General features: G+C 42.0%; 1 protein-coding gene across 1 annotated transcript in view; it reads left to right on the forward strand.

Moving 5' to 3' along the window:
- LOC149445866 (vomeronasal type-2 receptor 26-like) overlaps positions 1 to 11546 on the forward strand; it is a 29708-nt gene extending 18162 nt beyond the window's left edge. The window contains exons 3-4 of the mRNA XM_089653315.1: positions 3764 to 3887; positions 10627 to 11546. Of these exons, the coding sequence (XP_089509441.1) occupies positions 3764 to 3887; positions 10627 to 11546 (1044 nt within the window). The remainder of the gene's footprint in view (positions 1 to 3763; positions 3888 to 10626) is intronic.
- The last annotated feature ends 3532 nt before the right edge of the window (positions 11547 to 15078 follow it).

Below are 15078 nucleotides of genomic sequence, written 5' to 3' on the forward strand. Positions count from 1 at the left end.
TACAGGACAGAATGAATGGGGCCATGTATCGTGAGATTTTGAGTGCAAACCTCCTTCCATCAGCAAGGGCATTGAAGATGAAACGTGGCTGGGTCTTCCAACATGACAATGATCCCAAACATACCGCCCGGGCAACGAAGGAGTGGCTTCGTAAGAAGCATTTCAAGGTCCTGGAGTGGCCTAGCCAGTCTCCAGATCTCAATCCCATAGAAAACCTTTGGGGGGAGTTGAAAGTCTGTGTTGCCCAGCAACAGCCCCAAAACATCACTGATCTAGAGGAGATCTGCATGGAGGAGGAATGGGCCAACATACCAGCAACAGTGTGTGCCAACCTTGTGAAGACTTCCAGGAAACGTCTGACCTCTGTCATTGCCAACAAAGGATATATAACAAAGTATTGAGATGAACTTTTCATATTGACCAAATACTTATTTTCCACCATAATTTGCAAATAAATTATTTCCAGATCAGCCAATGTGATTGTCTGGATTTGTTTTCTCATTTTGTCTCTCATAGTTGAGGTCTACCTATGATGCCAATTACAGGCCTCTCTCATCTTTGTAAGTGGGAGAACTTGCACAATTGGTGGCTGACTAAATACTTTTTTGCCCCACTGTAGTTAACCACTTGCCCTCCAGAGGATTTCCTCCCCCCCCCCCCTTCCTGACCAGGCCATTTTTTGCATTATGCCACAGTGTTATTTTAACTGAAAATTGCGCAGTCAGACAATGCTGCACCCAAATGAAATTTGCATTCTTTTTACCCCCACAAATTGAGCTTTCTTTCAGTGGTATTTGATCGCCTGTGTGTTTTTTATTTTTTGTGCTATACACAAAAAACAGACCGACAATTTTGAGAAAAAAACTATATTTTTGGCTTTTTGCTATTAAACATGTCCAGTGAAAAAAAATTTAAAGTCAAATTTCATCATAAATTTAGGCCAATACGTATTCTGCTACGTCTTTACTATAATACAAAATCCCAATACGTGTAATGCAGAGCCATGCAAAGCAGTGTGCAGAAGTTACCAGGGGAGAGATCTGTATTGCTTACATTGATAATGCCTCATGATCCCCGGGTGTCAGTGAGTAATCACCGGCCAGTACCCGGCGAGTGAAAGCTGAGGCAGCGAACAGCGGCGCTGGTAGGGAGTGCGCGCCCCCTACCTGGAAATACAAAATCATATATACAGTTGTGACCAAAATTATTCAACCCCCAATGCTGTAAAGGGGTTTAGGGACTATAGTGTACATTTGGAATTGTATTCAGAATCAAATCCTACAAGGACGTTGTAACTACCCAAATGCAACTAAAATGACATCAATTGTTTATGTAATACAGTAGTAAATGGTTCTTATGTGGTTTCTTCATTGCCACAATTATTCAACCCCTTAAAGACTACCACTCTGAAGAACAGAGGTTCATACAGGTGCTTTCCATCAGGTATTGAAAACACCTGTGGATGTCACCGAGCAGCAATCAAGCATAATAAGCACCAATTAGGCAGCTTTAAAATGACTGTGATACTCAGCTCCTTCTAGACATTTACTGGTGTGGTTACAAACATGGTGAAGGCAAGAGAATGGTCCAGGAAGACAAGAGAAGAGGTGATTTCTCTTCACAGGAAGGGCAATGGCTATAAGAAGATTGCAAAGATGTTAAACATACCAAGAGACACCTTAGGAAGCATCATTCGCAAATTCAAGGCAAAGGGCACTGTTGAAACGCTACCTGGTCGTGGCAGAAAGAAGATGCTGACTTCGACTGCTGTGCGCTACCTGAAGCGTAGAGTGGAGAGAAGTCCCCGTGTGACTGCTGAGGAACTGAGAAAAGATTTGTCAGATGTGGGTACAGAAGTTTCAGCCCAGACAATAAGACGCACACTGCGTAATGAAGGCCTCCGTGCCAGAACTCCCAGGCGTACCCCCTTGCTGTCTCCAAAGAATAAGAAGAGTCGACTGCAGTATGCCAAAAGCCATGTGGACAAACCACAAAAGTTGTGGGATAGTGTTCTGTGGACTGATGAAACAAAATTAGAACTGTTTGGGCCCATGGATCAACGCTATGTTTGGAGGAGGAAGAACAAGGCCTATGATGAAAAGAACACCTTGCCTACTGTGAAGCATGGTGGAGGGTCAATCATGCTTTGGGGCTGTTTTGCTTCTGCAGGTACAGGGAAGCTTCAGCGTGTGCAAGGTACCATGAATTCTCTTCAGTACCAGGAGATATTGGATGGAAACGTGATGCAGTCCGTCACACACCTGAGGCTTGGGAGACGTTGGACCTTTCAACAGGACAATGATCCCAAGCATACCTCCAAGTCCACTAGAGCATGGTTGCAGAGGAAAGGCTGGAACATTTTGGAGTGGCCATCGCAGTCACCAGACTTAAATCCGATTGAGAACCTCTGGTGGGACTTAAAGAAAGCAGTTGCAGTGCGCAAGCCTAAGAATGTGACTGAACTGGAGGCCTTTGCCCATGAAGAATGGGCGAAGATACCCGTAGATCGCTGCAAGACACTTGTGTCAAGCTATGCTTCACGTTTAAAAGCTGTTATAACTGTAAAAGGATGCTGTACTAAGTACTAAGATTGAATGTCACTTGGGGGTTGAATAAAACTGATAATGCTGTGAGCACAGAAAAGACATTTGTGGTTATTTCATTATAACTGTTATGTTATATTTGTCTGACCTACAAGTGCCTCTTTAATGTAAATGTAAGCAAGATGACTGAATGATCAAAAGCAATGTCAAACTGGCCAAAACACTCAATTTCAGTGGGGGTTGAATAATTTTGGTCACAACTGTATATATTTATATATATATGTGTGTGATTTTGAGCGCCCCTGCCATTCTGTAGCAGTATATCTGCTATAGGGTGGCAGTGATGCACTTGAACCTGTTGGCGCCGGCCGCACGCAGATGTGCGGCCTCCCGGCGTCTGGGCCTTGATGCCAAGCGGCCGCGTGTAATTAAGAAAAACATATGTGCTGAGAGAGTGCACCCTGCATGCTCCCAGCACACATGTCCGGTACTCACGGAAAGGTCCCAATCTCCTCTTTCGATCAGGACCTTTCCCGATCATTTGACCGCTGTGACGGTGAATCATGGGGGTCACATGACCCTAAAACACCAACCCGCCTTCTGGCTTCTGAAACCCTTAAAGGGCTGGGAGGCGCCAGCGTGAAGATGTTAAACATACCACAACAAGACAAAAGGCAATGATCGAAAATGCCATAGTATAAACAGTCACATGAAAAGATCACAAGATATTTCAGGGACACTTTCCATAATACCTTGGGCAGCAATGGCTGCAGTTGGCTATGAAAAACAATGTAGACCAGTCTGGTAGGACCTGGGGCGGACTGACAACTCATGGGGCCCCCGGGCAATAGGGGATCATGGGGCCCCTGTGTCCTTGCCCAAACTCAAAAAAGCCTATGAAAAAGGTACCAGGGGCATCTCATGGAGCCCCCTACTGACCCCGGGCCCTCGGGCAGTGCCTGAGTTTCCAAATGGTCATAGGTGGGTAGGACATACCAGTATCAGAAAGAGGGAGAAGGAACAACAGAAAGAAAAAGGGAAGAAATGGATCATCAAAAAGAGGTGGGGAAGGGGGGGAGGGTGTGGTAGTGGGCATCAAGGGGTTAAAGTGCAATGGAAGCAAATGGATAATATACAGTAACATTTGGCCACACACTCTTATTGAATCACCAATGGTATGTAACACAAGAAAACTTCTTTTTTTTTTCCCTTTCTTTTAGAAGCTGGAATCTCGGTGTGTGGACGCTTGTTTGCCCGGATACAGAAAAAAGCCAAAATCTTCAATCCACTCTTGCTGCTATGACTGTGCCCCATGTTCAGAAGGGCAAATATCTAATAATACAGGTATACCTTATCTTACATATACAGTTTTATTTATGAATGTTTTTTAACTTTACATAGAAAGTCACAGATGTGCAAAAGCTGTAACTATTTAACCTCTTGCCTACCGAAGATAGATGAATGACGGCTTCACTGCAGAAGCCAGTTCTGGGAGGATGTCATATGATGTCCTCCCAAAACGAGCTCCTCCCGCATGCCCCTGGGGGCACACACTCGGCGATCTCCATGATCACATGATGTGGTAAAAGGCCAATCACACCGACCTTTTACCACATGATAAGCTGTGTCCAATGATAACAGCAGATTACCAGTAAATGCAGTTGCCGGTTATCTGCTGCACTTTCCTCACGCTTTCACAGAATGAGGACAGTACTGCCAATAACCGGCAATTGTCAGAGAAGGCACCCCCTCAGATCACACATCCTTCCTATAGCTATATATATATATAACTTCCTATAAGGGGTATGTTGACAGATGAAAGAACCTAAAGCAGGTTTATGAAAAAGCAGTGAAGAATACCACAGTTAGAGAATAGAGGAACAAAAAGAACTTTGATTTGAAAGTAAGGGTGCAAGACCTTCAGCAAGGAGATTGTGTATTGTTGAGAAACTTAGGGGTGCCTGGGTAGCACAAGTTAACAGATGGCTGGTTATCTCAGCCCTTAATCATTTGAAAGCAACTACCTGTATAGCAAATGTGTCCTGAAGGAAAGCCCTTTGAAAATGTAGCATCAAAATCACCCACTTCCTCTTTGCAGCACTGCCCAGGTGCCTCAGCCTATGGCCCTTCAGAATGATGAACAATCACCCCTCCAAACCCAGTTGCGGCGACAAGGCCGGAGCAATCAACCAAAAGGGTGGATGAAAGCAATGAAAGCAACGAAGAAGAGATGGTACCCTACTGGCTGTGGCCTGACCCTCAAGAAATGGTGACCAGCACCTATGTGGCCAAAGAGGAAGGAGGGGGGTCCTCAAGTCCAGAAGTAGAAATTCTACCTCCCCCTGAAAGGACTGGTGAGGGTAAATTTGAGATAGATAGTCCACCAAATGAAGCAGGGATTGAAGATCTGATCAATTTTAATGATGAAGACCTTATCCAGCCTATACTCGGTGGTTCTTGGTAGTTGAAAACACACTTGCAAATGAAGAGTTGGATAAGAGGGGGGAATCTTTTGAGGGTGGAGCCCATGCAACCCCTAATCCTGAGAACACTGACCTTTCTCTTGGGTAGTTAGGTCCAGCCCAGTTGTATTTATTTGGAGCCTTATCGTCTCATTGATGTGGGGAGTCCGAACAGACTCTACTCTTGTGCCCAAAGGCCTGTCACCCATCTAACTGAGGCGAAACATGAACCCGCCCAAAAGATTAACTCTATATAAATGGCATCAGCTAAATCCTGAAGTATGCCAGCTGTAGATGATATATGGTTGATGTTTTCATAATTTGTACTGTATTTGTAGTCATATTATTTATCAGTTAAAACATTACTTTGTAACTGTTCCGTCTCTTTGGGGACCAAAGATTTTAAGTGGGGGGAGGATGTAGCCCAGTGCTTGCTAACTTACCTGTACCATCTCAAGATGTTTATAATAAGGACTATGTTGAGCTAGCGCTCCCTCTAGTGTTCAGCTGTGATAGTGAAATTGTGTTCAGAGGTACAGTAAGAGTGAAGGATTCAACAAAGAGCTGGGAATTGTGGGATATGTAGTCCAGAAGGCTGGATTTGCAGAGGGACCAATACTGTTGTAAATTAAAAGTTCCAGCAGGTTGGAAGAGGATGTGGAATGCTGGGAGTGGACATACAGTCAGGTCCATAAATATTGGGACATCGACACAATTCTAACATTTTTGGCTCTATACACCACCACAATGGATTTGAAATGAAACAAACAAGATGTGCTTTAACTGCAGACTGTCAGCTTTAATTTGAGGGTATTTACATCCAAATCAGGTGAACGGTGTAGGAATTACAACAGTTTGCATATGTGCCTCCCACTTATTAAGGAATCAAAAGTAATGGGACAGAATAATAATCATAAATCAAACTTTCACTTTTTAATACTTGGTTGCAAATCCTTTGCAGTCAATTACAGCCTGAAGTCTGGAACGCAGAGACATCACCAGACGCTGGGTTTCATCCCTGGTGATGCTCTGCCAGGCCTCTACTGCAACTGTCTTCAGTTCCTGCTTGTTCTTGGGGCATTTTCCCTTCAGTTTTGTCTTCAGCAAGTGAAATGCTCAATCGGATTCAGGTCAGGTGATTGACTTGGCCATTGCATAACATTCCACTTCTTTCCCTTAAAAAACTCTTTGGTTGCTCTTGCAGTATGCTTTGGGTCATTGTCCACCTGCACTGTGAAGCGGCGTCCAATGAGTTGTGAAGCATTTGGCTGAATATGAGCAGATAATATTGCCCGAAACACTTCAGAATTCATCCTGCTGCTTTTGTCAGCAGTCACATCATCAATAAATACAAGAGAACCAGTTCCATTGGCAGCCATACATGCCCACGCCATGACACTACCACCACCATGCTTCACTGATGAGGTGGTATGCTTAGGATCATGAGCAGTTCCTTTCCTTCTCCATACTCTTCTCTTCCCATCACTCTGGTACAAGTTGATCTTGGTCTCATCTGTCCATGGGATGTTGTTCCAGAACTTTGAAGGCTTTTTTAGATGTTGTTTGGCAAACTCTAATCTGGCCTTCCTGTCTTTGAGGCTCACCAATGGTTTACATCTTGTGGTGAACCTTCTGTATTCACTCTGGTGAAGTCTTCTCTTGATTATTGACTTTGACACACATACACCTACCTCCTGGAGAGTGTTCTTGATCTGACCAACTGTTGTGAAGGGTGTTTTCTTCACCAGGGAAAGAATTCTTCGGTCATCCACCACAGTTGTTTTCCGTGGTCTTCCGGGTCTTTTGGTGTTGCTGAGCTCACCGGTGCGTTCCTTCTTTTTAAGAATGTTCCAAACAGTTGTTTTGGCCACACCTAATGTTTTTGCTATCTCTCTGATGGGTTTGTTTTGTTTTTTCAGCCTAATGATGGCTTCACTGATAGTGACAGCTCTTTGGATCTCATCTTGAGAGTTGACAGCAACAGATTCCAAATGCAAATAGCACACTTGAAATGAACTCTGGACCTTTTATCTGCTCATTGTAATTGGGATAATGAGGAAATAACACACACCTGGCCATGGAACGGCTGAGAAACCAATTGTCCCATTACTTTTGGTCCCTTAACAAGTGGGAGGCACATATGCAAACTGTTGTAATTCCTACACCATTCACCTGATTTGGATGTAAATGCCCTCAAATTAAAGCTGACAGTCTGCAGTTAAAGCACATCTTGTTCGTTTCATTTCAAATCCATTGTGGTGGTGTATAGAGCCAAAAATGTTAGAATTGTGTCGATGTCCCAATATTTATGGACCTGACTGTATATATTGGATCCTGGGAGAAGGGCTTTCCCTTGGGACCCTGGCCTGAAGCAGAGAAGAGGGAACCGGCTTATAGCTGACAAGTTTTTGGACTATTGAGTTAAACCCTCACGTATACAGAGAGTTCAAACTAACTTCAAACAGTTCACTAAGCTCTTCCTACCCCTGAGATTTAGAACTTTCAGTAAAGTCCATATATTATATGTAAGATTTTGTTTAAAGCTGACAACTAGCTTCCCCAAAAAACCCTCCTCTGCCCATCCCCACAAAGTTCTCCTCCAGGAATATTCAATCAATACCCTATACTTGACTTTCCCACTGCAGTCCTCATTCCGGTGATTTCACCTTCTCTTCTTCAGCAAAAGTCATTGGTGGTTCTTCCACAAGGACCAAAATGCTCTCATGACACTAAGCCTAGGAATACTATGGCACAGGCTGCTTTATATCATCCTCTTTAAGGTGGATTTCCATTAGCAGTGAACACATCTGCCAAGGTTTAATTCAGAGGTGATTTGTTGAGTCCTGCGTGAATTTGTGTGAATTCCACAAACTTGAACTTGTTATTAGACCTCAGTGAAGAAGTCTAGGGGGGATTCATCTTGATACTACATTCTGCCTATTTTGAAGGATAATAGGATAATATATTGTCAAAATGACATGGGTGGCTGGCTAACAAAGCAAAAAAAAACCTACAGTGCCTTGAAAAAGTATTCATACCCCATAAAATTTCCACATTTTGTCATGTTACAACCAAAAACATAAATATATTTTATTAGGTTGTGATAGACCAACACAAAGTGGCACATAATTGTGAAGTGGTAGGAAAATGATAAATGGCTTTCAAACTTTTTTACAAATAAATATCTGAAAAGTGTGACATGCATTTGTATTCAGCCCCCTTTACTCTGATACCCCTAAGTAAAATCTAGAGGAACTAATTGCATTCAGAAGTCCCCTAATTAGTAAATAGAGTCCACCTGTGTGTCATGTAATCTCAGTATAAATACAGCTGTTCTGTAAAGCCCTCAGAGGTTTGTTAGAGAACATTAATGAACAAACAGCATCATGAAGGCCAAGGAACACACAAGACAGGTCAGGGATAAAGGTGTGGAGAAGTTTAAAGTAGGGCTAGGTTATAAAAAATCTCCTTTGAACATCTCACAGAGCATTGTTCAAAACATCATCCGAAAATGGAAAGAGTACAGCACAACTGCAAACTTACCAGGACATGGCCGTCCACCTAAACTGACAGGCCAGGCAAGGAGAGCATTCATCAGAGAAGCAGCCAAGAGGCCCATGAGAACTCTGGAGGAGCTGCAGAGATCCACAACTCAGGTTGGAGAATGTGTCCACAGGACAACTATTGATCATGTACTCCACAAATCTGGCCTTTATGGAAGAGTAGCAAAAAGAAAGCCATTGTTGAAAGAAAGCCATAAGAAGATCTGTTTGCAGTTTGCGAGAAGCCATGTGGGGGACACAGCAAACATGTGGAAGAAGGTGCTCTGGTCAGATTAGACCAAAACTGAACTTTTTGGTCTAAAAGCAAAACGCTATGTGTGGCAGAAAACTAACACTGCACATCGCCCTGAACACACCATCCCCACCGTGAAGCATGGTGGTGGCAGCATCATGTTGTGGGGATGCTTTTCTTCAGCAGGGACAGGGAAGCTGGTCAGAGTTGATCGGAAGGAGCCAAATACAGAGCAATCTTAGAAGAAAACCTGTTAGAGTCTGCAAAAGACTTGAGACCGGGGCGGAGGTTTACCTTCCAGTAGAACAACGACCAATTTAGACCAAAGCATATTCACGTGTTAGTATGGCTCAGTCAAAGTCCAATTGAGAATCTGTGCCAACACTTGAAAGTTGCTGTTCACAGATGCTCTCCATCCAATCTGACAAGACAAATGGGCAGAAATGTCCCTCTCTAGATGTGCAAAGCTGGTAGAGATATTCCCAAAAAAACTTGCAGCTGGAATTGCAGAGAAAGTGGTTCTACAAAGTATTGACTCCGAAGGGCTGAATACAAATGCCGCCACACTTTTCACAGATTTATTTGTCACAAACATTGAAAACCATTTCTCATTTTCCTTCCACTTCACAATTATGTGCCACTTTGTGTTGGTCTATCACATCAAATCCCAATAAAATACATTACTTAATAAAATACAAAAATTTACATTTTTTGGCTGTAACATGACAAAATGTGGAAAATTTCATGGGGGATTTATACTTTCTCAAGGCACTGTAAATGCTTGAGAAATGCTTTTGAGCTGTAAGAGATGTTATGTATTTTATTGGACATTTACTGGACATTTCCAGCAACACCATATTCTGCGTTAGGGCTCATTCAGAAGGCCTATTAGTGCCATCCTCCATGTGGAGCCTTTGGCAGCTGCGTGTACATCCACTTCCATTGCATGCAGGCAGCCCATAGAAGTGGATGCACAGCAGTGGCTGCAGGGACACAATCACGTGTCAAAGTCATGCAGGCAACAGAGGGTGCATGGATCTGACTGCAGAGCCTCTGGATTTAGATCTATGTACCTGCTCCTGTCTGCGTTTCAGAATGAGTCCTTACATATTTTGGATGTTTAATTTACTTTTTTAACCTGTCCATGGGGACAAAGAAAAGGCAAATTAGTGGTGTACCCCAAGGTTCAGTGTTGGGACCCTTACTTTTTAATATATTTATAAACAATATCGGGTCTGAGATTAAAATTCCCATTCCAGTCTTTGCAGATGACACCAAGCTGTGCCGGGGAATAACGTCCTTACAGGATGTCTCCAATTTACAAGCTGACCTCAATGCTCTGTGTAATTGGGGGACTATGGGGTTTAATGTTGATAAATGTAAGGTTATGCACTTGGGGGCTAAGAATATGCATCATACATACTGGGGGGGGGTACAACTGGGGGAATCAATGGTGGAGAAGGATCTGGGTGGGTCAATGCTGGAGAAGGATCTGGGGGTTCTGGTAGATCACAAGCTTAATGCAATGCCAAGCTGCGGTTCTAAAGCAAGCAAAATCCTCTCTTGTATTAAAAGAGGTATAGACTCCAGAGAGAGAGATATCACCCCCCCCCCGTGGTACAAATCATTAGTAATACCTCATCTAGAATATGCAGTTCAGTTTTGGGCACCAATTCACAAAAAGAACATTGGGGAACTGGAGAAAGTACAGAGAAGGGAAACCAAACTGATACGAAGCATGGAGGAGATCAGCTATGAGGAAAGATTGGAGGAACTGAATGTATTCTCTCTTGATTAATCTGTGTTATATCTATTGCTCTTCGCAGACAGTGAGAACTGTATATATTGCCCAAAGGAAGAATGGTCCAATGAGAAGAAGGATCGATGTATTCCAAAACTCCTTGAATTCCTTTCCTATAATGATGGCATTTCTAAAGTATCCCTAACAGTTTCTGGTTTACTCTGCATTGTGACTGTTTCAATAAAGGGGATTTTTATCACCTATCTGAACACCCCCATCGTCAAAGCTAATAACAGAAATCTGAGTTTTGTTCTCCTTGCCTCCATCTTGTTGAGTTTCCTCTGTGTGTTCTTGTTCCTTGGCCAGCCACTGGATATCACCTGTATACTCCGTGTCATGACATTTGGAGTCATCTTCTCCATAGCCATCTCCTCTCTTCTTGCTAAAACAATCATGGTTTACATCGCTTTCAGAGCCACCAAACCTGGCAGCTACTGGAGGAAATGGATTGGAACCAAACTGCCCATTTCCATAGTATCCGTGTGTTCATCCATTCAAGTAATAATATGTATCATTTGGATGTCCTCTTCTCACCCTTATATGGAAATGGACACTCACTCTTATCAGGACAAGATCGTCATTCAGTGTAATGAAGGGTCTGTTATCGGGTTCTACTCTGTGTTGGGTTATATGGGGTTTCTGGCAGCTGTGAGTTTTGTTCTGGCTTTCATGGTGAGGACATTACCGGACAGTTTTAATGAGGCCAAATACATCACCTTCAGCATGCTGGTGTTCTGCAGTGTCTGGATTACCATGATCCCGGCCTATCTGAGCACCAGAGGGAAATACATGGTGGCTGTGGAGATATTCGCTATATTGGCCTCAAGCGCTGGACTTCTAAGCTGTATATTTATTCCAAAATGTTTCATTATCCTATTTAAACCTGAATTGAATACACAATTACATTTACATGATAGAAAAATAGGCAAGAGGAACTACTCTTAGGGATCTGTTTATAAATGTTTTCACAAAAGATTCACATAGCTTTCACCCAAGTCTAATGAGATTCAAGGGGAAAATGTTGTTAATCATGGGTGAAAGTTGTGTGAATCTAGTGTTATTTTTAAAAATACTGAGTTAGGCAGGTGGCAATGAAACCTGGGGCTGGAAGTGGGTGATGGTTTTGTGTTCAAATTAATGTCACGGTTACGTTGGTGTAGTCCATGAAGGACATTAGGCAGCTTCTGCAAATGAGGAAGTTACTACAATCCCCCGGGGTTTTGTATTCAAAACCCTGATCTAAAGATTTGAAAGTCATACCAAATAGTTGGAGTCCAAAATGAAGTTTATTTCAAAAGTTAATTGGGCAATGATGAATTAATTAATCTGGTGACTTAGATGTAACTAATGAATTAAGACATGTTGCCGTGTCCACAGGTAAAACATTCTAATTCATTCGTTACATCTATGTCACCAGATTGTCAGCCCTATATTTTGTGAAGCCTTGGTGGTGGGGCTGATGTTGTACCCCACTGGCTGTTTTATCCATTTAATATTTGAAATCAACCTCATTTTGAACTCAAACTATTAGTGTGGCACTTCAATATCCAGATTGTTTAATAAACCACCTAGTGCCCTTCTGTCAAAGTTCTCCTTATAGTGACCTCTCCTTACAGCAGCTGTCTCTGATATTACCCATACTGAGCCTTAGGTGTCTTTTCATTCAAAAAAATTAGATTTAAGAAAGTTCATTCGATGTTCCAGTAGTTAATGGGGCCAAATCAACATTTGTTTTTGACTGCAGTGATAGAAAAAAGAAATCTAAGGAACAGGATGGACAGATGTGGTTTGCATTTTCAAATTAAATGTTATAAGCAAACAAAAGTTGGAAGTTCTTTTGAGTTTGTCATGTTCCTGTCGGCATTATTGAATTTACTGGCAAGATTTTTCTTACAAATATTCATATAAAAATCTATTGTTGTATAGCCAGCTTAAAGAATAAGTTCATCTTTCATAACATGTTAATCCAGGGTGTAACATGTTACTAAATAGGCAGGCCCCACATACCCCCCTCACCCCGAGCCCCCGTTGTGACAGGGAATCTTCTGCCTATTGCAATTTTTCAAAAATGTGTCTTGGCGGTGCTCTGCCCACCCGACTACACCATTCTTTTATAGAGTTCTGTGAATGAGAGAACTACAACTTCCATCAGCCCTTGTGGATGACAGCTTGTAGTTGTCAATGAACTACCTGGGAGCTGGTGAACACTCTAATAGTTCATTGATTCCTGTCGTTCAGTAACTGCCTGCCAGTATGAAGTACAGGCAGACAGGTACACAGAGAGTATGCAGGAGCCTTGCACTGCACCCACGCCCTAATGATTACGGTTGCAATTCTTTACAGGCTCCTAATAAAAAGAATAAGAAAAATGCATTTTTTTACCTGAAAAAAGATGTGCATTTATTGTTTTTTTAAAAATGAAATTATCCTTTAAGAATCAGCATGTAAACGTGTGAACAGGAGCCAAGGGCTTCACCGGCAGGCTGGAATTGTAAGTATGGAGAAAAATGTGCAAAAAAAATTAGAAAGTTTTTTTTAGTCCTGAACATAATAAACTTAACAGATCAATATAAAACTTTATACATTCCCCTAATAGACAATTCAATAGACAGTGAAGGATATCTCTAGACTTGTCAAGTATAAAGATCTTGTTTGGGGGCTGCTCTGTACTCTTTTTAAATTGTAATAAAATGATCCTCAAACTTCCTAGGAAAGTAAAAAATGTAAGGAATACAGACAGGTCATGGCAGGTCCTGTTTTGGGACTACAATCTGACCTCTTAGTTATCCTGTGCTTTTCCCCAGCATGGTATATGGTTATCTGCCCATATTTATCTTCTCCTTGGTTCCCCACCTTTCCTTTCACTAATGGAAGGGAAGACTAATACAGTACCTGATATTTCCAGGTATGGGGATTTGTGGTTTACTCTCCTTGCTCCCATGTGACAACACTGGTGCATGGTGATTGGCTGCTCAGGCATCTAGCACTGTCACTTGGGGTCAGAGAGAGATGCTTGCCTTGTGTGAGCTCCAAGTCCGGTTGTGTAGCCGGGGTCTTCACTCTTCTCTTACCTGGAGGATGAACAATTATCAGTTATCCAACAATAAGCATTCATGTACACAGACACTTATATGTTCAAATGCTCATTGCTTCATTTTAATATGTAAGGATGTTCAACAAATATTCCCAATCACAGGAGATTACATGTTCACATGTGTGAATGAATGGTGGAGAAGGATCTGGGAGTTCTGGGAGATCACAAGTTTAATAATGGCAGCAATGCCAAGCTGCGGTTCCTAAGGCAAGCAAAATCCTCTCTTGTATTAAAAGAGGTATAGACTCCAGAGAGAGATATAGCCCCCCCCCCCCGGTACAATCATTAGTGAGACCTCATCTGGAATATGCAGTTCAGTTTTGGGCACCAATTCACAAAAAGGACATTGGGGAACTGTAGAAAGTACAGAGAAGGGCAACCAAACTGATAAGAGGCATGGAGGAGATCAGCTATGAGGAAAGATTAGAGGAACTTTAATTCCTCTAATTAGGGGGGGATATGATCTTCATGTATAATACATAAGGGGGGATATGATCACCATGTATAATACATAAGGGGGGATATGATCACCATGTATAATACATAAGGGGGATATGATCACCATGTATAATACATAAGGGGGATATGATCTCCATGTATAATACATAAGGGGGGATATGATCTCCATGTATAATACATAAGGGGGATATGATCTCCATGTATAATACATAAGGGGGGATATGATCTCCATGTATAATACATAAGGGAGGGATATGATCTCCATGTATAATACATAATGGGGGATATGATCTCCATGTATAATACATAAGGGGGATATGATTTCCATGTATAATACATAAGGGGGATATGATCACCATGTATAATACATAAGGGGGGATATGATCTCCATGTATAATACATAAGGGGGGGATATGATCTCCATGTATAATACATAAGGGGGATATGATCACCATGTATAATACATAAGGGGGGATATGATCTCCATGTATAATACATAAGGGGGATATGATTTCCATGTATAATACATAAGGGGGGATATGATCTCCATGTATAATACATAAGGGGGGGATATGATCTCCATGTATAATACATAAGGGGGATATGATCTCCATGTATAATACATAAGGGGGGATATGATCTCCATGTATAATACATAAGGGGGGATATGATCTCCATATATAATACATAAGGGGGATATGATCTCCATGTATAATACATAAGGGGGGATATGATCTCCATGTATAATACATAAGGGGGATATGATCTCCATGTATAATACATAAGGGGGGGATATTATCTCCATGTATAATACATAAGGGGTATATGATCTCCATGTATAATACATAAGGGGGATATGATCACCATGTATAATACATAAGGGGGGATATGATCTCCATGTATAATACATAAGGGGGATATGAT

This window comes from Staurois parvus, unplaced genomic scaffold (genome assembly GCF_062004578.1).
Source record: "Staurois parvus isolate SC_StPar_1 unplaced genomic scaffold, SC_StPar_1.0 ptg000706l, whole genome shotgun sequence".
Classification (NCBI taxonomy): Eukaryota; Metazoa; Chordata; class Amphibia; order Anura; family Ranidae; genus Staurois; species Staurois parvus.